We start from the raw sequence: 23354 nt of genomic DNA on the forward strand, positions 1-23354 counted from the left end.
TGTGTGTTTGGCATTCCAAGTCCTTTACCACTCCTCTCTACTTTATCTTTGTAGATGAATTTCACATTTGTCCACCCATGTATCCCACATTCCAGGCACACTGATCTCATATGTTTTGCCACCCAGGATCTCACATCTTCAACCTATGTGCCTTTGCACAAGCTTTCTCTCTGGCCTCAAATACTCTATTTCCTTGACATTTGCTCTGAGAAACCCTGATGGCCTTCAGTATTGGAATTAGGCACCAACTCCTAAACTCAAACCTTTCCTGCTCCTCCTGCGGTTAGTGCCTCCACCTGAGTGATTTCTATTGCCTTGGAATGGAAGGGGTATTGACGTATGTATGTACAGTTTTCTCTCAGTGGAATGTAAGCTCTCTGATGGCAGGAATTGCTTGTGTTGGTTTATTCATCCGTGTATCATCAGAGGCTAACACAATGCCTGGTACATAGTGGGCACCTGATACTCATTGAACTGAATGATTCAAATGAATTCAGTAGAATACAGAAAATAGGAAGCTCTGGCAAACAAGAATAAAGACTAAGAATGAACCCCAAAGGTTCTCATGGGATCATAGAAATAGAGCTGGAAGTGCTAGAGTTCATCTAGTCCAGGGATGAGGATCCTGTGGCCCTCTAGGTCCTCAAGTGCGGTCCTTTGGATCCAAACTTCACAGAACAAATATTTTTATTAAGTTCTGTGAAGTTTGGATTCAGTTAAAGGGCCATACTTGAAGAATTAGAGGGCCACAGGTTCCCCACACCTGATTCTAGTCTAATCTCTTCATTTTACAAATAAAGTAACTAAGGCACAGACAGGCTGAGAGATTTGCCTAAGGTCTATTGGCAGAACCCAGTACTCTAGTTCCACATTCTTTATTCCTTAAGAAAGTGTAGTATTGTAGAAAAGCTAGTGAATTCTGAGTTGGGAGAACTTGGTTAGAGTCCCAACACCACCACTAACTTATTCTCTTACTTTAGGCAAGCACCTTTCTCACATCTCAAAGCCCTGGCCACTTCAGAAGTAATATTGAATAGTAGATAAGCTCTTTTCTGAATCAGTCCTATAGTCTGCTGTCTTTCAGGTAGTTTATTTGGACATTCTCTGAGAACACTGTGATGCTATAAAGGATAAAGTAAATGATGTGAATTCTAAAAGAACTGAGTTCAAACCCTGTCCCAGACAGATCCTCTTTGATCTATATGAGCCTGCAAAGCACTCAATTTTTCTCTACAAATCTGCAAAATGTGGACGATAATAAACCCTATCTCACAAAGATTGTGGCAAAGATTAAATGAATTTTTTTTTAAATGTAAATTATTTTACCAAGTTAAAGTGCTAAATAATTACTATCTATTATAACCATCTGTTTGACTAACCATGAAGAACAAGAAAATGATGTCTCCAAACTACCACCACTTTGAAGACAAGGATGTTCTTTTAATTTTATGTGGCATGAATAATATAGATCTGAGTAGAGTCTGTTACTAGATTGCTGACATTCAAGACCTCCCTGCTGACAAGATCCCATGTAGGAGAATTGACCTAGCATCTTCACAAAATGTCTTCAGTTAGAAGTCTAATACAGAGAAGAAATAAAAGAAAAATAATAGGAGAAATTTTCCCATTGTCTAAAGGTCTGAGAAAGCCTCTGAACATGTTGGAAACAATCTCTTATTTATCTCCTCCTACTTTTTTATAATAGGTGAGTAACTTTTGATACCAATTAGCTCAGGGTGGTTTCTGATCAAATGAAGTGGCATTGCAGAAGTGATAAAATCTTCATTTCACTTCTCCTTTGAACCAAAGAGAAAAAGGAACAATATTTGTCTTCCCCATTTGGAGCTTTCCAGTGTAACCTCTCAAACGCTCATACACATTTGTCTTCTGTGGACCAAGGTAGCAGAATGCTTCCCCTTTCACCCAGAAAATAAGAGACAGTTTGTTTTTTTGTCCTCCAACATTTGATTCTGTTATTTATAATTTTTGAAATTTAAGGAAGTTTGATGTTTTCTCAAAACTTCAGCATTCCTTTGAAGATAATTTTGGATTTTTTTTATGCTAAAACCTATGATCGGGTGACTAGGTGGTACAGTGAGTAAGAGCAATGGCTCCAGAGTTGGGAGGACCCGGGATCGGTTCCAGCCTCAGATACTTAACACCCATACCCCTCCCACACACACACATACATACACACACACACACACACACATACACACAAAACTTGACGTGTAACCTTGGGCAGGTTACTTAACCCCAATTGCTTTAAAAAAAAATCTACGATCTTAACTATATGTAAACTCCTTTAGTTTCTAATTTGTATGTAGGTTGAATTGTAAGTCTGAGTAAGATATGATATTAGAATTGTAATATAGGAAATCTACCTGGATCTTTCAGGATGAGTGAAAAAATTCCAAATGGATAGGAGTGGCAGAACACCTTCACTTACCCATCTTCAATTTGAAGCCTTATTCAGGGAAGAGAGAATAGGTCCCACTGGAGAAATTCATCTCCAGTTCATGGTGTTTAAAAATCAGAAAACTTCATCAAAAGACATCCTCAGTCATCATTTTTGTATGGATTTTGTGTAAGCAAGGTCAATAGCTGAACTGTTGCATGGGAGAAATATTTTCAGGCAAACAAAAGAATAATAGACAACCTCTTGACTACACTTGTCATGATAAGATTTCCATATCAAGAGAATTGAGAATGGACTATTCAAGACTCGAGAATATAGGTCTTCTTCAGGGGAAATCACTCCTCTGAGAAAACCCACACCTCCTCAAGTAGTTGAATTCAGAAGATATAATTAGTTCTCTAGTGTATAGAGATACAGTCTTGATTTCTGAGGGTATTCAGTTGTTGTCAAAACTTTTATATGGTGCATAGACACCAAGGTCAGGAGAGTCAAGAAGAGAAGGCTGTGAATCTCACTAGGCAGCAACCTGTTGTAGCCAGCAGACAGGCAAATAAAACACATTCAGGGGAAAAGACAAGTCATGTAGGGTCAAAAGTGGGGTTTCCAATAATACAACTAGATTTCATTGAAGTCTTTGAAAAGAAATGTCCCTCTGTATACTTTCATGTACTCATCAACCAAAGAACCTGGGCCTGTGTCAAGTGGAAGATTAAAAAATAGATTGGCATCATTTTTCCAGTCCACTATATATCTCAAAGTCATTTTCATAATACAACCAATGAAACTTTAGAGTTTCTTTACCTCGCTTTAGAGTAGACTTGGGAAAAAAAGAGCTTAATGTGTAGATCACTCCTAAATCAAATGCCTCCTCTTTCTGGCACTTCAGCCTGGATTCTAAGAAAAATGAAGAATCATGATTCATTCTAAATTCTAACATGGATTTCTAAAATTGACTTCTCTCACTCTTTCTTAAGAGTTAAGTTGAAACATTCAACTTCAGAATCAGTTTCCAGAGTTGTTAATGACTTCAGCAGCCATATTTTTTTCAATCTGTCCTTGAACAAGAATTTTCTCTTCAAGTTTCCTAACAATTAAGGCTCTGTCTGAAGTGTTCCATTGAGGGAAAATCTAAATCTTCCTGAGGCACCCCATTGGACTTTTGAACTGCTCTCTGTAAATCACGAGAATGGGGCGCCAAAGATCTACTCCAGTCAGAGGTACTGCCTCACTTAGGAGGAAGATGCTTGCCCGCCTTATTCCTGCTGCCCTGGAGGCTGCCGCCTATCAGAAGCAACAACCATAAATACTTCAAATCAATGACATGAGCATTGCCTTGCACATCTTATCCTCCCAAAAGGCATGTTTCTTTCGAAAATGGAGTCTAAAGCATGGGCCATATTAGAATAGCAGTTCCCAAAATGTGGCCTGTGGATTCAGTTTCAAGGAGTTCTCAAGGCTCAAACATTTTTACGATTACAGTAGGCACTTGATATAAAAAAATCAAAAGATATAACCCACATCAACCAAAGCTCTTAGGAATACAAATGATTTTAAAGACTTTTAAAAGAGTCCTGAGATCACAAAGTTCAAGAAGCACTAATCTGTCCCTTATAGCACTATATATATATAGCACATATAACTCTGAACTCCAGAGAGCAAAATTGTACCTGTGTATACATACATGCATGTGAATGCATGCCTATAGGTAATCTATCAAATGACAGATGAATGTCATGGTCTGGTCTGAGAGATACTTATGGAGTGGATCTACAAGTGCTGATCAACATCTGCAAAATGAGACCATGCCCCCAGACACACTGAAAGTGTTGGCTGGGAGTGACCAGGGGGTACAGTGAGTAAGAGAGCCGGCCCCAGTGTAGGAAGAACTGGGATCTGTCCCGGCCTCAAATATTCGACACCCACACAAAAATAACTGCCCGTGTAACTTTGAGCAAGTTACTTAACCCTGATTGCTTTAAAAAAAGAAAGAAGGAAAGAAAGTGTTGACTGCCTCTGTCTTTGTCCTTTATCAGCATCGCTGCTACTTCACTGTGACCTCCTTGCTGCAAGGGACAGAGGAAAAAGCTTGCAGCCAGGGAGTTCTCCATTCAAATCCTGCTTCAAACACTTACTAGCTGTGTGACCCCAGATAAAGCACTTGGCCTCTCTGTGTCTCAGCTTCCTCATCTGTAAAATGGGGATAATAATTACACTTGCCTCACATAAATTTGTGAAGATGAAATGAGTTGATATGTTAAGTGCTTTGCAAAAATCAAAGTACCAAATATTATTTGCTCATTATATTTCCTTTTTTTATTATAAAAGGAACAGAGTGTATGGTAACAGTGTCTCTCTTCTGTGATCTGTCAGAATCATGGAAAAGAGAAGCTGTTTATGAATACAGCACTCCCGCTATTATTATAGCTATTATATGTGTCTACATGATGATACATATTTAAAATTATATCATATACTAGTTATTTTTATTAAAACTATGGTTATTACTTGAGAGGCATCATAGTTCAGGGTCATTTAATGATCGGCCTAAAATCAGGTGAATCAGTCTAAGGACACTAGCCATAAGATCATAAGTAAATTACTTGAACTCTCTAATCTTTAAAATGAGGTCAATAACATTTGAAAGCAAAGAGAATATATATATATATATATATATATATATATATAACCTATTTTAAATGGCAACAAGTAGCATTGATGTTTACCTGAATTTTTCTCCTTACACTTAATCTCACTACTCAGAGTATCATATTCATCTATCTCCTTCTGTCTTAATTTCCTTGTTTTTAAAGATAAATTATTTAGTCAGCAACTTCCACTCATCTCTCTTTATCTGACTTTTTATTCATTCCCCTTTCTCTATGTAGAAGGAACTACTTTTCTCAACTTGAACCTGGCTTGCCTTTGCCATTATTGGTTGCTATCTCCCAACTTAAATTCTGGAATCCTAATTTCTCTTGCATCATGATAATCTCATGTCTTGAGGATGGTTTTAAATTCATTTATAGGGGCGGCCAGGTAGCACAGTGAGTAAAGAGCACCGGCTCCAATGTCAGGATGACCTGGGGATCAAATCCGGGCTCAGTACTCAGCACCACACCCAGAAATAACTGGTCCTATAACCTTGAGCAAGTTACTTAACCCCGATTGCTTAAAAAATAAATAAATAAATTCATTTATAATTAATTGGTAAATATTTTATATAAGTGTCTGGGTGTAGAAGCTTTGGATTGATGGGACAAGTGGAGGAGGAAAGAAAGGCGTAGGAGGTTGGGCAATTGAACATAAAAATAAAATGAATCCTTCTCCTAGATGGGCCCTAGTCAGAAAGTTAACAAGTCAGCAGTAGGTTGTATTTATAAAGAACTTCTCTCTTCATGGTCCTGACTGCTGATAGAAGAGAAATACTTTTACTACACATTGCTCCTTTTATAATAAATAAGAAGTATAATGAGTTTGCATAGGTATTAAGATTTTAGTGATAATCTCCATGGCTTCTACTGTCACCAAGACTTTCTTTTCATTAAACCAAATTCAGCAGAAGTCACCCTGAAAAGATGAAGTTCACTGCATAAGAGAATCAAAAATACAAAATATATATTTTTAAAAATAATATATTTAAGTATTGACTATTAAACACTGTACTTGGTGCTAGGGATACTATTAAACACAACTTCAATATCATAAGACTTTTAAAAATTAAAATATATGAATATTAGTGGGGAAGAGGAGAGATAAGTTAGGTACAAAGTGTTGACATGTCATCAGTAGAGAAGGGGCTAGTGACTCTCCTTAATTTAGTCTGACTTAAAAAAAAACTTGCCCAATATGAAGAAAAGTATTAAGTAACAAATTCCATATATGATTTAATGAGTGTTCAGTTTGCAGTGTCACAATATAAGATTGATAATCTAAAGAACATTTTTTTTAAAGCAATCGGGGTTAAGTAACTTGCTCAAGGTTACATGGCCAGTTATTTCTGGGTGTGCTGCTGAGTATCTAAGCCTGGATTCGATCCCCAGGTCATCCCGACACTGGAGCTGGTGCTCTTACTCGCTGTGCTACCTGGCCACCCCTAAAGAGCCTTTAAAAGAGGCAACCAGGATAGTGAATCACCTGAAGTCCATGTCATATTAAAATCAGTTAAAGTAAATGGGAATGTTTAGTATTAAAATGAAACTTAGAGAGAGAACATATGACTCTCTTCAAAAATTTGAAGGTCTGTTATATTGAGAATTCCAATTATACTACTTGAATCCTGAGGACAGAACCAGGAGTAATGAATAGAAATTATGAAAATGTAAATTTATATTTGCTATGAGGAAAAACTTTCTAACCATTAAAGCTGGACAAAAGTTAAATGGATTGCCTTGAGAAACAAAGTCTTTCTCTTCCTTTGAAATCTTTAAGAAAAGGCTAGATGACTATTACAGAGGGGGATGCTTTTTGTCTACAGAATATACTTCATAACCACTGAGGACATCTTCACCTCTGCAGTTCCTTGATTCAAGATTCTAATTCTATTTATAGTAAATTTCTTTATTAAAGTATTCTTAGAAGTAAAATAGTGAGAAAAGTTCTTTGTGTTTTTATAAAGAAGGCTGTTCAGCTGAATTATGACTTTTATTTTCAGTATAGAAAAGTTTAAAACTCTATAGTATAATGGTGAGAAGGCTGGTTTGCATGCAAGACAATCACTCAATAAATAAACATTTATTAACTTCTTACTATTTTCCAGTATATACTAGGTCCTGTCTCTGACTAGAAATGTAACCATTTATAATGAATTGAACCTCCTAATTCCACCAATATAAATTTCTAAGAGTATAATTACTAATGAGTTTCCAATCTGCATCATGAGAGGGAGTTTTCACATTGAGAGCTATATGCTCTAAACTTCTGTGAAGCATACACCCCAACCCCAGATGCAAAAATCTTGGGAAAAAGAATAATTGAATTTTATATTGAACTTTCTGGCAGTTCTTTGAGATAGGTAATATAAGAATAGTGACCCATAAATGATTTCATGATGAATTGTCCAGGCGCCAAACAAGAGAAAATGGAATAGTTGAAAAGGCAGTTTCCATTACAATATATCATTGCTCATTCTGATAATGATCTATTATTTATAAATAATAAGTTACTGGGGACAAAGTGAATGGGTGTATGCAGGCAAGAGTCCCAGAAGACTGGGAGTACCATTCCCGGCTTTCCCACCAGACTGATGATGTTTATGGTGATGAACAATATGAAGAAAGTCACTCAAAGCACTGGGGCATCTGTTAATCTTACAAGGATGAACTCCTTCATCTCTGAGTCATCCTCTAAAAACTTCCTTAGGGATCTGAGTGATTTACCTGAGACAAGTAAAAAAATCAAGAAAACAAACCACAGCAGCTTATCAACCCTATTCTTTTCTCTCTCTTTACTTTCATAGCCCTGATCATATGACTGGTTGGCTCAACCATACTTTAATTGCTGTACGAGAATCCTTGCCACCTTGTCCTTGAACCAGTCATTCAAACCCTGGCCTATGTCTAGCATCTACCATTTCTGGTCCTATTAATGTGCTACTGAAAAAGTTCCATAACTATGTCGACTAGGTCTTGGAGTATTTTATGTTATCTAAAGCAGAGAAGAGGCTTTGTAGGAGAATTTGCAGGAGAGATAAGAGGTTTTGTAGGAGAATTTTCTCCCAGTGACTGCTACTAAATATTCAAATGTCTTCAGGGTATTGTTTGTTATTCCCAGACATTGCTGCTATGTGGATCTTGGTGTCAGTATGGTCATTATTATGAATTGAAAATTAAGTAACTATTTCTGATCTGATTAATAAGTAAATAATGAATGACTAACCAATGTCATATTTGATCTATGGACATTAGGCCAAATATATTTAGGAAAAGGATTTCTGTGGCTCATGGTCAGGGTCTGAGAGATGGATTTGATAAGAATTGGAAGACAGGTGATCTTAGAGGAAAATTGTCCCTCTGAGGAACTAGAGCTCATTCTGCTCCTTTGCAAAACACATGAAAGCCCATCCAAATTTGTGATGAGTTATTCGTCATTGCTTAAGGAACTTATTGGTGTATTCGATTGTTGTTTTCAAAGTTTCTCCATTGTACACAGAAAATATGTCTGCTTTCAGTAGAGTCAAGAAATTAAGCCAATGAGCTCACTAGGCATAGACCTGATGGGGTCACCCCATAGACAAAAGGAAAGATGGCACAGTCCTACTATGGCAAAAAGCCCAGGGGTCAAGTGACTCAGGGGCAACATGATGAGGCAAAGGAAACAAAGCAGACAGAAGATTCCAACATTAGACTCCTATTTTGGGAAAAAAAGGAGCAAAGCATGGAACAGTAGGAAGACAGTGAAGTCATAACTCCTGCACCAAAAGCTTCAAAGGAAAATACAAGCTGGTTACAGGCCATAGAGGACCTTAAGAAGCAGATAAAAGAAGTGGAAGAAAAATTGAGAAGAGAAATGAGAACAATGCAAGAAAATTATGAAATGAGAGTCAACAGCCTGACTGAAGAAAATCACACCTTAAAAATATACTAACTCAAATGGCAAAAGAGGGTCAAAAAGGCAATGAAGCTGGAATTCCAAGTTTTAAAATAAAATGTTTAAATATATATATATGTATACATATATATATATACTATTATTAATACTATTTTACATGTAATTGGGAAATAAGATATACAGGCACTGGGGCATAGAGATCCCCTGGAAAAGTCAAAAGGAGCATAGGAGAAAATATTGGAGAGAGCAGATGGGAAGAGTGGGACTGCTATTTTGGGGCAGTGGGTAGGGGAAAAACGGGGAGAAAATGTGTAACTCAAAATCTGGCAGAAATGAATGAAATAAATCAGAAATTAATAAAGAATTTGAAAAAATGGGGGAGATGATGAAGGTAGAATCAGTTATAGAGAATTGTTCTGATCTTAGTAGAGTGAGAAGAGGCTATTGGCACTCCTTTAGGTTTGCTGACTGAATAACGAACTGAGGAGCCTGAGATATCTCAAATTGTAATGAAGGATTTGAATCTCATCACTGAAAACAGATGAAGAGAATCCCCAATGTCCTTATGACTCCACACCCTCCTGACTTAGGATTTTTCCTCACACATCAAGAAGAAAACATATAAACAGCATGGTATAATGGGAAGAGAATGGTACTGGGGTGACGACCTAGGTAGACATACTGTTTCTAACTAATCGTATGACCATGGGCAATGCACTTAACTTGTCAGAGACCCAAGCAGTCTAAAAATATAAGTTGTAAATGTATTTCAGCTCTTTCCAGTAGAGGTAGATATCACACTGGATGTACCCCAATTACAAAGAAATAAAGATTGAGAAACAAAAAATGGGTTGGGGCGAATATTAGCAGTGTTTCCTGTGGCATTAAATGTTGTTTTTCCCAAGTAACTTCACAGAAAGCTTCAGTTACTTGCACAAAATCATATAATATGCAAGTCCAGTAAACACATGGGAAATTTTCAGTATTTCACACCCTATCCCTCTTTATCATGAGAGTTGAACTGAAGGCTCTTCAGAAAGATCGATTAAAAAGTTTTGGAACTAAGGGTTGGAATTATGAGAAAAGATTCAAATTCCCTAAATTCCTAAAAACTGTAGATCACAGTTGGAACTGCAGACTCAATCATTGGAAAGCTACAGAGGGAAGGTGCTTCCAAGGCCAGGAATAAAAGGGAAAATCTAGCTCCTATATTTTGTGGAGGCTAAATAGGGTCTTGGAGAGTTTGTGTGCTAGGAAAATATAAATGTAGAGAAAACAATGTATTAGGTATACTCTGTATGGATAAGTCTAATGATGACTTTAGGCTCGACGTTAGGCTGACCACAAGATAGAACACTGACATTACTTTCTCAGTATCCATGAACTGACTAAAACAAGGTCATAAATGCAGGAGGATTCCTGTTCTACAAAATATGAAAATTGGTGTGAGGTAGAAAGCACAGATGAAGAAATCTTACTGGTAGCCTTCAGCAGGACAGATTCTCACGATGGTTTTGAAGATGAATAAGAAGATTGGTAAGAGGACAAAATGGCAGGGGAAAGATATCAAATTATGTAATATATAAAAACAATTCTCTCAATCGTTTCTCAGGGAAAAGAGAGATCTGTAAGTGAAGGGAAATCACACAAAAAAGTCATGAACTACAGAAGTCAAAAACAAAGAAGTTGTCTCAATGAAGAGAAAAATTCAGAAAGCTATAAATATTAGAACCAATAGTCTACCAAGTAGTTATGCAAAATGTCATGACGGACGTGAAATGGAAGCTCTTAAAGAAAGCTACACTTAAATCTTAGGTGAAGAAACAATACCAAGTGAAATCCCATCTCCCACAGGTAGGGTTTTCAAACCACTTTAATTCCAGTATCTTCCTCCTTTTGAATATTTAACTGTTTCCTGTATATAGCTTGTTTGTATATATTTTTGTTTTCTCTACACTTAGATTTTAGGTTGCTTAAGGGTGGGGTCTGTCTTTTGCTTCTTTTTGTAGCCCCAGTGCTTAGCACAGTGATCGGCATATAATATGTACAAAATAAATGTTTATTGATTAATTGATTGATAAAGTAAAAAGAATAAATTACCTAGAGAAAAATTTACTTATTTGATAAACACTGCTGGCAAAACGAGAAAACAATGTGGCAGAAGTTAGGATTAGACAAACATAGTAAACCATATCCCATTAAGTGTAATGTTGTTTAGTCATTTTCAGTCATGTCTGACTCTTTGTGATCTGTCTTAGAATTTTCTTAGAAAAGATAATGGAGTGGATTTCCATTTCCTTCTCACCTTAGTGGATGAGAAAACTGAGCTCACAGCTGGTAAGTGTCGGGAACATGAGTCTTATTGACTCCAGGCCAGGCACTCTATCCGCTGCATCACCTAGTTATCTTTAAGTGGATAAGAAACATTAATATTAAAGCTAATGCAAAAATAAATAGAAGAGAAGCATATCAAATAACTCTCATGGTTGTGGGTAGGAGACATATTCTTAAAAAAACAAAAGAGAGGAAGCAATTACAAAAGATAAAGTAGATAATTTTAATTACATAAAGCTGAAAAGCTTCTGCACTGACAAAATTAATGCATCTGTGATAAGAAGGCAACAAGCTGAGTGGGAAAAAAAATCTTTGTATCAAATTGTTCTGATAAGAAATTGGTGCCCGGGGGCAGAGTCAAGATGGCACACTAGAAACAGGACTTCCTTGCAGCTCTGGCTCCCACCTCCCCCAATTCCTGTAAAAAAAAAATGAATCTAGACAAAATCTGGAACTAGAGAACCCACGAAATGATACAAAGAAGCGAACCTCCCACTGAGGACAGCCTGGCAGGCCAGCAGCAAGTAGCCAGCCCAGGGCTCTGGGAGCTGAATCCAGCCCCACTCAAGCTGGAGGTCTTAGCCCCAGGGTGGCCTGACCAGCTGCTTGCTGGAGGGACTTCAAATAACCAGCAACTATGGAGATTTCCAGAATTATCAACCCATAGATTCCAAGAACAAAGTGAGACGTCAGTGCAGTGTGGACTTTGGGACTTGGGAATTTGGAGTGTGATCTGACCCTTGCACCTGGGGCAAGAAGCGACTGAGGCACCATGCCATGCAGCTACCACCACATGGCAGCTTCAGCTCCTGGTCTGCAGATTATAGGGAGACCAAGCAACCAGTCTGAGGGGTAATCGCACTTGCTTTAACCTGCTTGGATCTGGATTGCTGCCTAGGGTGAAGGCCCTGGGGTGTGTGACCAGCTTGCCAGAGCATGTGGAGGCATCAGAGAGGGCAGCCAACTAATGCCTTCAGGAGCTTAAAAAGCCCCAGTGTTTGGGAAAAGCTCCCATTTTTGGCAGCAGATTTCTACTGTGGCAAAAAGCCCAAAAGTCAAGTAATTGAGTGGCAGCATGAGCAGGTAAAGGAAACAAAGCAAACAGAGCAACCCAACTTTACACTCCTATTTTGGGAACAAAAAGGATCAAAGCATGGAACAGAAAGAAGACAGTGAAGTCAGAACTCCTGCAACAAAAGCTTCCAAGAAAAATATGAGTTGGTTACAGACCATAGAGGAGCTTAAAAAGGATTTTGAAAATCAAATAAGAGAAGTGGAGGAAAAATTGGGAAGAAAAATGAGAACAATGCAAGAAAATTATGAAATGAGAGTCAGCAACCTGACTAAAGAAAATAACACTTTAAAAAATAGACTAACTCAGATGGCAAAAGAGGCTCAAAAAGGCAATGAGGAGAAGAATCCCTTAAAAACCTGAATTTGTCAGATGGAAAAACAATCTCAAAAGCTTCCTGAGGAGACGCATTCCTTCAGAATTAGATAAGAGCAAATGGAAGCTAGTGACTTTATGAGAAATCAAGATACTATTAAACAGATCCAAACAAATGAAAAAATAGAAGGCAATGTGAAATATTTCATGGGAAAAACCACTGACCTGGAAAATAGATCCAGAAGAGATAATTTAAAAATTATTGGACTACCTGAAAGCCATGATAAAAAACAAGAACCTAGAAATCATCCTTCAAGAAATACTCTAGGAAAATTGCCCTGATGTTTTAGAACCACAGGGCAAAATAGAGGTTGAAATAGTAGACCAATCACCTTCTGAAAAATATTCCAAAAAGAAAACTTCTAGGAATATTATAGCCAGGTTCCAGAGTTCCCAGATCAAGGAGAAAATATTAAAAGTAGCCAGGAAGAAACAATTTGAATATTGTGGAAACACAAACAGGATAACTCAGGACCTGGCAGCTTCTACATTGATGGATTCAAGGGCTTGGAATATGATATTCTGGAGGTCAAAGGATCTGGGATTAAAACCAAGAATCACCTACCCAGCAAAACTGAGTATCATGTTCCAGGGGAAAATACAATCATTCAGAGGAATAGAGGACTTTCAAGCATTTTTGATGAAAAAACTAGAGTTGAGTAGAAAATTTGACATTCAGATACAAGAAGCAAGAGAAGCTTGAGAAGGTAAACAGGTAAAAGAAATCATAAGGAACTTATCAATTTGAACTACCTATATTCCTACAAGGAAAATTGATAATTGTAACTTATGAAACTTTTCTCAGCATGAGAATAGTTGAAGGGAATAAAAACGTATATATGTGTGTATGAATATATATATATATGTGTGTGTGTGTGTGTGTATATGTATGTATGTGTATACATACATATATGTCTAGATAGGAGGGTATATGGGCATATGAATACATATGTGAGTGTGTGTATATATGTCTACAGGTATACATAGACAGAGGGCACAGGACCAATTGAATAGAAAGACATGATACTTAAAAGATGAAATTGAGAGGTGAGAGAAGAATATAATGAGAGGGGATGGGGAGAAACAGAATGGGGTAAATTATCTCATATAGAAGAGGCAAGGGAAATTTGTTACAATGGAGGGGAAAAACAGGAAGGTAAAAAAAGGAAATGAGTCAACCTTAGTCTCATTGAATTTGGCTTAGGGAGGGAATGAAGTACACACTAAATAGGGTATCTCACCCTACAAGATAGTAGAGGGGAAGGGGAATAGAGTGGGGACAATAGAAGGGAAGGCAGGCTGGTGGGGGGGAAGGAAGTTGAAAGCACCCACTTTTGAAAAGGGACAGGATCAAAGTAGAGAACAGAGCAAAGGGGGCGGGTGGTATGGGATAGAGGGAAATATAGTCAATCTTGCACAATATATCCACTATGGAAATGTTTTGCATAGCTACTCATGTACAGTCTATATTGAATTGCTTATCTTCCCAGTGAAGGTGGGTTACAAGGGAGGAAGGGAAAAATCTGGAATCCAAAGTTTTAAAATAAATTGTTTAAATATGTATACATATTATTATTAATATTTGACATATAACTGGTAAATGAGATATACAAGCACTGGGGCATAGAGATCCACTGTGCCCTACTGGAAAGTCGAAGGGGGAATGGGGAAAGATATGGGAGAGAGAAAATTGGGGGAGGGGATATTCAGTGGGAATGCTGTTTTGGGGTGGTGGGTAGTGAAAACTGGGGAGAAAATTTGTAACTCAAAATCTTGTGGAAATGAATGATGTAAGCTAACAAAAAGAAAAAGAATAAAAAGAGGGAGACCTGGGACTTGAATGTGCCCTGGGCAAATGTCCCAGACAGCTTCCCCTGAACTCCTGAGGGGAGCCTTGAAAAAGTAAATAAATAAAGCACCCTTAGCTACCATATAATTTTATCCGTAGAACACATTTTGCTTATCAGCATAAAATTTGTATTTCTGAAAGAAGAGACTGTTTGCCTTTCTTTGTATAACCGGTGCTTAGCGTAGTACCTGATTAATAAAGTTTGTTAACTGACTTCCTGAGGGATGACATAATTGCAGAACAGAGGGCAAAAGATGTTAAAAATCAGTTTTTAGATTGTACTAACAGCAACTTTACCTTTGCTATTGTAAAAGAGGAGTCTTCTTATAAATATTTATTTGATCACAGGCAATAAAAATAACGCCAACTTTTCCTTTTTAAGCTCTCCAGAGAAGCTAAAGTTTTTCCAATGTCATAAAAGACAACCCAAAGGCAAACTTTTGGGAGCTATAGGCATAGGGCCTGGAAGTCCCTTCCTCCATAAAGGAAGGCTTGAGAGTAAGACTCAAAAAAACAAACAAAAAAAAAACACAAAAAAGTACCTGAAGTTTTCCCAGTTCCCTAGTGCCAAGAGAATTGAAATAATATGGCTTACACTTCCATATGGGGAGTCTGTCCTTATCTTCAATTCTTCTGAAACTGCACACATGTCCATGTTCTCCAAAATAACCAAAGACGACCCAAAACCTGAGGTCAGAGTGATCACAAAACAGCCTCCTAGCTGTCTGACCTAATGGGACCTGAGAGGTCAGGCCCCCCACACACACACATGCAAACACACACACACACACACACACACACACACACACACACACACACACAAAACCAAAAAACTGCACTTCTAAGGTACTAGGTAAAGAGAGAAGCTTACATACTTTCCAATCCCAGCTGAAGAAGAACTTAAGATTAGCAGTGTTTCCTGGTCAGGGAACCATAAAAATTAAGAGGGTACCCACTAAGAGGGTTAGGGTTGCTCTGCAGACCCCAAAATACCAACATGCCGGGTCCTGCCAAATGAATTCGACTCAAGTCTTCTCTCAGCGAAAGAAAAGTAAAGTTTATTAAAAGTTCGCTTATATTAGACACAGAGTAAGTCTGTGCTAGGTCATTCTATGGCACTCTCACTATTCCATGGTGCTCTCACTATTCTAAGCAATTCTATGGTGCTCTCACAAACAAGAAGACAGAATGGGGTCTTATATACAGAAGGTTGTGGGAGGAATCTGTGGGTGGTCTAGGGGAGGAGTTTGGGGAGGGTCTTCAGGAGAAATTAATGAGGTCAATGAGTGATTAAGGGAGGAAAGCCACCAGGAGACTACAGACAACAGTGGGTTAGGCCAGTTCAAGGATTGGTATTTTGATAGACCCACAAGGGTGGGAAGTAGATGAACAATGGAGGGCTAGGTAGTAACTAGGCTAGAGTTAGTAGTTAGCAGTTAGTAACTAAGCTAGAGGTCTAGGCCCAGCCACAATGTAAAGCTTATTGCCTCATGAAAATGCCTCATCAAATGGGATGATTTAATCAAGAGTCCAAGGGAGGTTCCCAGAGCCTGTACTTCAAGGATTCAAGGAGAGCTCCAGGGGGCTCCCAGAGGCCATACAACATCAGCCCATGCATTCTGATTCTGTTCCTTATTACAAATATGAATATTTGAACTTAGCTCTTATGAAAGATCTATAGAATCCAGGCAGACTGAGGGCAGAGGGTAGAAGGAAGACAACTTGAATGGCCCTAAATCTGATCGAAATCCAACAAGAGCTGCTGGAATTCAGAGTCATTGACCTTGGAATTGACTGACCTATCACTTTAAGGCATAATGAGAGAACTTGGAAACTGCTTCCAACAAGGGCAATGACTGTCTCTGAGGCTTGGGTGGTTGGAATAAGGAAATTGCTACAGAGGGCAGTAGAGTGAAGAAAGGAAACTGTGCTGTGTCTTCATCTTCTACCTGGCACCTAACTAGTTTATTTGGTGACTATTTGGAACATGCACAGCCAGATTTTTCCTCATTCTTTTAATTTATATGTTGGTATTTTTTCTTATTATGAACCCAATAAACATTAACAGACATGGTCTTTTCAATATGCAAATGACAGAAAAAGATCACAATGAGGCTGTTAATTTTCATTATGTACAGTTTTAAGTCTTTATCGTATGTAATCAATAGTAAAACTATATTGCTTGTCTGTGTCCCCTTTTGAAATTCCTTCTGTTTTCTATTAATTTTTTAAATGATCCACTTGTTATTTTTTTCTTTTCTTTTTTCTTATCTATTAAACTCCTAAATCTCTGGATACATTATCCCTCCCCCATTAGACATTTTTCTTCAAAGAGGCAAATGAATGGAAGTTGCATTATTGGAAGGCTTTGTTCCTGGAACCTAAAGGACTGGTCTCATCCCCTGCCCATTTTCTGGTTGTCCATGTGGCGGCACCTTTCAGTATAGGCCTAGTGAGCTCATGCCCGGATATCTGGTGTCTCCTGAGAGCAGTCATGTTCCATGTACCATGTGCCATGGAGAAGTCCTGACAACATCTGGATACACCCAGGACTTCCCTTAGTAACTGTGACTGGGTCCCCACAGACCTGGGTATGTCATTATGAGCTTTTCCGAAGGGCACACTAAGCAGCTCTGGGTTTCCTCAGTGGAGCCTTTGTCCCTCAAGAGCACCAACATGCTCATCCTTGTAAAGCTCTATTACAAGTTTCTAACCAAAACTCACAGAAAGCCTTTGATGTCTCACTTTGGACCAATGTCCACTGGACAAGGCTGATGCTTTCTTGTTGTCATCCTTCATCTATTAATAATATCAGAAACATTGCTTTAGTTCACCTAGTGACCTTATTGTCAGCAAGATCCAAGAAACAACAGTGTCTGAGGACGACCAACCACGACATCAAAAACTCTAAGCTTTTAGCACCAGCTGCCAGGCATAGTTTCTACAAGTCCTGTTCTCTTCTCTTTGGATTAAGCATATAATAGAAGACAACCTTAGGTGAAGGTACTCAATAAGTCCTCTCTCTTGGAGTCTTGTCACCATCCTAAAGGACCCAGGTAGGTCTCAGCAATTAGAATACTAGAGATAGGCTCTACTCAATTCTACAATATGAATGTCACATGAATAAAGAATGACACATGAGTGTCACATGAATGGCATGAATACTATTCTTATATTCAAGGTATGACGAGGTAGAGGGTTCAAAACTCACCGATTTTGAGATGCTATTTTCATAATGCTTCATGTTATATTCAAATAGATAATAATGGTGTCTAGCATTTATGGGAACTTCAAGGTTCACAAAGCACTGTACTTTTCAAGACCTCATACGATTCTCACAAAACCCTGTGAGGTAGGTGCTATTATCACCTCCATTTTAGAGATGAGAAAACAGGCTCAAGATGCTGTGACTTGTGAAAGGGTGACAAATGTCTTTGAGTTTGAACTCTCTTCATTCAGTTTCCATATCTTTCTTCTATCATCCTTGTCACTTAGCTGCCTCCTAGATCTTAAAATCCTCCAGCTTTATAGCTGAGGACAGTGAGGCACTGAGATGGTAGGGGTCTTACCTGAGTTGACACATGAGACAAAGAGCAGAATTGTAATTCCAAGCCAGGTCTTCTGACCCAGATTGAACAACCTTGTCTTGCCACCAATCGTCATTATTTCACACACTCATTATTTGTTCACCCAAGAATTTCAAAGCACTTTATAAAGAAATGTGAACTCTGAAATTCTAAAAATCCCTTCCAGTTCTTACAAGAGAGGGTATTTTTGCTTTAGTAGTAAAAATCCTCCTCTCTGGTTTGTCCATGATCTAAAGAATTGTAATTGCTTAAAATCACACAATATATTTTGGGTATAAAAATTTACCTGTGTCCTTATTCCCTTAACCTGCATGCCATGTAACTGAACCCCAGGTTGGGGAGGGGACTTTCATAAAGCTCCAGAATAATTTAGTAGAAGAAGCAGGACCAGAACCCAACTCTCTAAATGCAGAGCTCTCTAGTCTTTTCCCCACATGAGGATTCCTTAATGAGGGAAGAATTTGGAACCAGAATACTATGGTTCAGATCCTGGGACAGCCATGTAGACATTGGGCAAGTCATTTATAAATAAAGGGACTGGACTAGATGAACTTCACATCTACAGACAGTTTTAAATGAATGAATATATTAAGACTAAGTAGAAATTTGTGATCTTTATAATTGTTTTGTCATGTTTTCCTATCCAATAGTTTTCACATCTTCAATTTTATTTATTACATTAATTCAATTCAAGAAGCATGTACTTAGTGTGGATTCTGCAGCAGATATTGAATTTTTCTCTGAGAAAAGATGTCAGAATTTAGGCATGATTATAAATAATAGCGAATTAAAAATTGTATGAGGAAGAAAATAAACTAAAACAATGATGGAGGGTTGTACTCTTGGAGGCTTCCAGCTGGATATAGAATGGAACCTGGAGACAGAGAGATGACTTCAAATTCACCCATTCCCCACCACAAACACACACAGGCAATCAAATACAAATATTTCCCACCCTCAATGATCTTATGGTTTACAGTTACAAAACACTTTTTTACATTAAAAAATCAATATAAAATATACACCAAGGAAATACATACTGTGTGAAGGGGGGGGGAGGCACAATAAATGAGAGGAACAGGAAAGCTTCCGAGTACTAGAAGTGGCAGTTGAGGTTCACATTTCAGGGAGTCAGAGATCCTAAGAGGAAGTGTTGAAGAGACAGAGCTTCAGAGGCATGGAGGAAAGGTTTTACAAAGGCACATTGATGGGAGAAGAAGGATGGAGAAATGAATGTCGATACATCTGCCTGGTGCATGGGACACATGAGATAGGGAATGATATGAAATCATTCTAGAAAGACAGGATGGAGAGAGACTGTGAAGAATTTATTCATATTTTATACTAGAAACAGAAGTGACCCACTGAATACCATTGAGAATCAGAGAGACAAAAAGACATTTGTGCTTTAGGAATAGCAAATTGAAAATTTTTGGAAGATTCATTTTTAAAATAATGATTTTTAAGATGACAAAACCTAGGGATTATTGCAAAGAATATGGAGTGAGAAATTATATAAGAATAAATAAGTAAATAAATAAAAATAAACTAAAACAATGATGGGTGGGTTGGATTTTTGGAAGCTTCTAGGAGAATACAGTATGGAAAATGGAGTCAGAGAAACCTGAGTACAATTGGGCCTCAGGGACTTAGTAAGTGACCCTTGCTAAATCTCTTATCTCTGTCTGCTTCTGCTTCCTCCACTATAAAATTGGTACAATCAGCTACATTCCTGGTTTGTTGTGAAGATCAAATGAGGTAATATTAATAAGCCACTTTTCTAAACTAATAGTACTGTCTAAATCCTATCTATTATTATTTTTGGAGGAGATAGTAGGAGATGAGAAGAGCATAGAGAGATTAACCTTGGTAGTGAGAAAATCATATGGGACAAAGCAGAAGGGAAAAGGGAAAAATGAAGAAGGGTTTAGAGGGCTGAGTAGGGAAATGAGAGAAACCAAGAGTGATGACATCTCTCTTTGCTGATGCAAGGGGAAGAAGGTAGTATAAGAAAGTCAGATAGAGAGTTCATGGGGGAAGATTAATTGGGTTTCTTTGTACCAGGGAGAGTACAAGGGACAAGAGAATAACATGTCTCTATAGAGAGCCCACGCAGCATATTTATGGACCTTGTTTTTCCCTCTCTTTGTGGCACCATTAAAGATACATATTGGGCATAACTCTAGGTTAGAACAAGGAATTCTACAAGAGCTGAGGGACTATCACTGGAGCACTCAATCCTTAGTTCAGTCCCGTGAGGGGGAGAGAGTGAGGCCACAGTGGGGGAAATAAAATTGGAAACATGATTGGGATGAAGAAACTGGTACATATGGTAAGGAGTAAATCTAGAGAGAAGAAAGGTAAGGTAGAATCTGTAGTGAAAACGTAGGAGGATATATTCAAAAGGAATTTCAGAGGTCTGGGTCACGGAGCTGGAGGGGTGATCATCTCAACAGTATGGGCACAATATATGTGATTGATGCAGAGTAAAGATGAAGGTCATGGGAATTATGGAAGTTGAGAACCTGGTCAGTAGTCAGTAATGATCTTAATAAGTATAAGGGGACTTATGATGTGTGCTGAAAAATCATAATAGCAACATTAGTATGATGTTGATTTATCATACATCAAAACCCTACAAATTGTATTTAAATAAATGTCATAGTTTCTTTTTATACAAAATAGATTCTATAGCCTTCATAAAGGAATGATAAATTCCATGATTTATTCTGTTTTTTTTCTTTCCCTCATTCCAGGTGAATCATCCAAATCCCTACAAGATATTTATGGAGAATTGTTCAGTAGTGAAGGAATTCATCCTTGTGGGATTAACAGAATCCCCTGAACTTCAGGTGCCCCTCTTCATAATATTCACTATCATTTACCTCATTGCTCTGGTAGGGAACCTGGGCCTGGTACTCCTGATATTGTGGGACTCTTGTCTCCACACACCCATGTACTTTTTCCTCAGTAATCTCTCTCTGGTAGATTTGGGCTACTCTTCAGCCATTACTCCTAAAGTGATGGCTGGATTCCTCCCAGGGGACAAAACCATCTCCTATAATGGATGTGCTGCACAAATGTTTTCCTTTGTGTACTTTGCCACGGCTGAAAGTTATCTCCTGGCTGCTATGGCCTATGATCGTCAGGCTGCTGTATGTAAGCCCCTCCATTATACCAGCACCATGACATCCAGTGTGTGTGCTTTTCTCACCATTAGTTCCCATATCTGTGGTTTCCTTTTTGCCTCCATTCACACAGGAAACATCTTCAGCCTCTCCCTTTGCAAGTCCAACATGATCCATCACTTTTTCTGTGATGTTCCACCCCTCTTGGTTCTCTCCTACTCTGTCTCATACATCAATGAAGTGGTTATTTTTTTTGCTGTAGGATTCAATGTATTCTTTGCCCTTTTTTTCATCTTGAAATCCTATCTTTTAATTTTCATTGCCATTTTGAGGATGCGCTCAGCTGAGGGCCGGCAGAAAGCCTTCTCTACCTGTGCTTCCCATCTCACAGCTGTGACCATATTCTATGGGACCATAATCTTCATGTACTTAAAACCCAGCTCGAGCCATTCCATGGACACAGACAAAATGGCATCAGTCTTCTACACCATGGTCATTCCCATGTTGAATCCTTTGGTCTACAGTCTGAGGAACAAAGAAGTCAGTAGTGCATTTAGGAAAATTGTTAGTAAGGCAAAGTCTTCATTAGGTACCTTTTTTTAACTAGGGAGAAAAGTATTCAAATATTTTTCTTCTACTTTATAATCTTGTTTTTACTTTTTTGCCTTTATTAATTTGTGCATTTACTTTGAGTTTACAAGATTCAGTTCCCCAGTTCTTTGAGTTTCAAATTTTCTCCCCCTCCTTTTTCATTCCCCCCCCCACCTCCATGGCAGCATACAATCAGGTATAGGATCTGCAGATACTTTCACATTAGACATTGGTCAGGTTGGAAAGAAAGATTGTATCAGATGGAATGAACAATGGGAAAGAGGAAACCAAAGCAAACAAGAAAAAGAAAGAGAGCTGGTAATTTGCTTCAATCTGCATTCAAACTGGTCTTTCTGGTTCTTTCTCTGAATGCAGACATCTCTCTCCATCATGAGTCCTTTGGAGTTTATTTATAGCCCTGCATTTCTGAGAAGAGTCCGGTCTCTCAAAGTTGGTCGTCACACATACACTGTATCTGTAATTATGTACAAATTTTTTCCTGGTTCTTCTCTTCTCACTCAGGATCAGTTCGTATAAGCCTCTCCAGGTAGATATGAAGTCCATCTGCTCTTCGTTTCTTATGGTACAATAGTATTCAATTACATTCATATACCATAACATGTTTAGTCATTCCCCAATTGATGGGCATCCCCTTAATTTCCAATTCTTTGCCAACACAAAAAGAGCTGCTATAAACATTTTTGTACATATGGGTCTTCCTCCCACTTCTCTGATCTCTATGGGATACAACCCTAGAAGTGGTATTGCTGAGTTAAAGGGTATGAAATTACTTATAGCCCTTTCAGCATAGTTCCAGATTGCTCTCCAGAATGGTTGGATCACTTCACAACTAGACCAGCAATGTATTACTGTTCCAATTTGTCCACATCCTCTCCAGAATCTGTCATTTTTCTATTTTGTCATCTTAGCCAATGTGACTGGTGAGATGTGGTACCTCAGAGTTGTTTTGATTTGCATTTCTCTAATCAATAGTGATTTAGAGCATTTTTTCATATGCTTATATATATATATATATATATATATATATATATATATCTTTAAATTCTTCCTCTGAAAACTGCCTGTTTATATCTTTTGACTATTTATCAATTGGGGAATGACTTGTATTCTTGTATATTTAACTCAATTATCTGTATATTCTAGAAATGAGGACTTTATCAGAGACACTGGTTGCAAAAATTCTTTCTCAATTTCCCACTTCCCCCTTAATCTTGGTTACATTGACTTTGTTTGTACAGAAGCTCTTCAGTTTCATGTAATTAAAGTTATCCATTGTGCATTTTATAATGCTCTCTAATTCTTTTTTTGCCTTTTGGAGGGCAGTTGGGGTTAAGTAACTTGCCCAAGGTTACAAGGCTAGTTGTTTTGTGTGGGTGTTAAGTGTCAGAGGCCTGAATCGCACTCAGGTCCTCCTGACTCTGGGAGCGCTTTA

General features: G+C 38.1%; 1 protein-coding gene across 1 annotated transcript; it reads left to right on the forward strand.

Moving 5' to 3' along the window:
• Window positions 1–20742: 20742 nt before the first annotated feature.
• Window positions 20743–21913, forward strand: LOC138177041 (olfactory receptor 5B12-like). The gene has a single exon (XM_069108021.1). The coding sequence runs from the start codon at window positions 20969–20971 to the stop codon at window positions 21911–21913; it is 945 nt and encodes a 314-aa protein (XP_068964122.1). The 5' UTR covers window positions 20743–20968.
• The last annotated feature ends 1441 nt before the right edge of the window (window positions 21914–23354 follow it).

Source organism: Petaurus breviceps, unplaced genomic scaffold (assembly GCF_028583685.1).
Source record: "Petaurus breviceps papuanus isolate PSGF00001 unplaced genomic scaffold, PetGlider_PUasm1.0 90330, whole genome shotgun sequence".
Classification (NCBI taxonomy): Eukaryota; Metazoa; Chordata; class Mammalia; order Diprotodontia; family Petauridae; genus Petaurus; species Petaurus breviceps.

What these genes read in the sequence shown, in the direction of transcription:
- LOC138177041 (XM_069108021.1), top strand. Translation starts at nt 20,969, where the DNA reads ATGGAGAATTGTTCAGTAGTGAAGGAATTCATCCTTGTGGGATTAACA.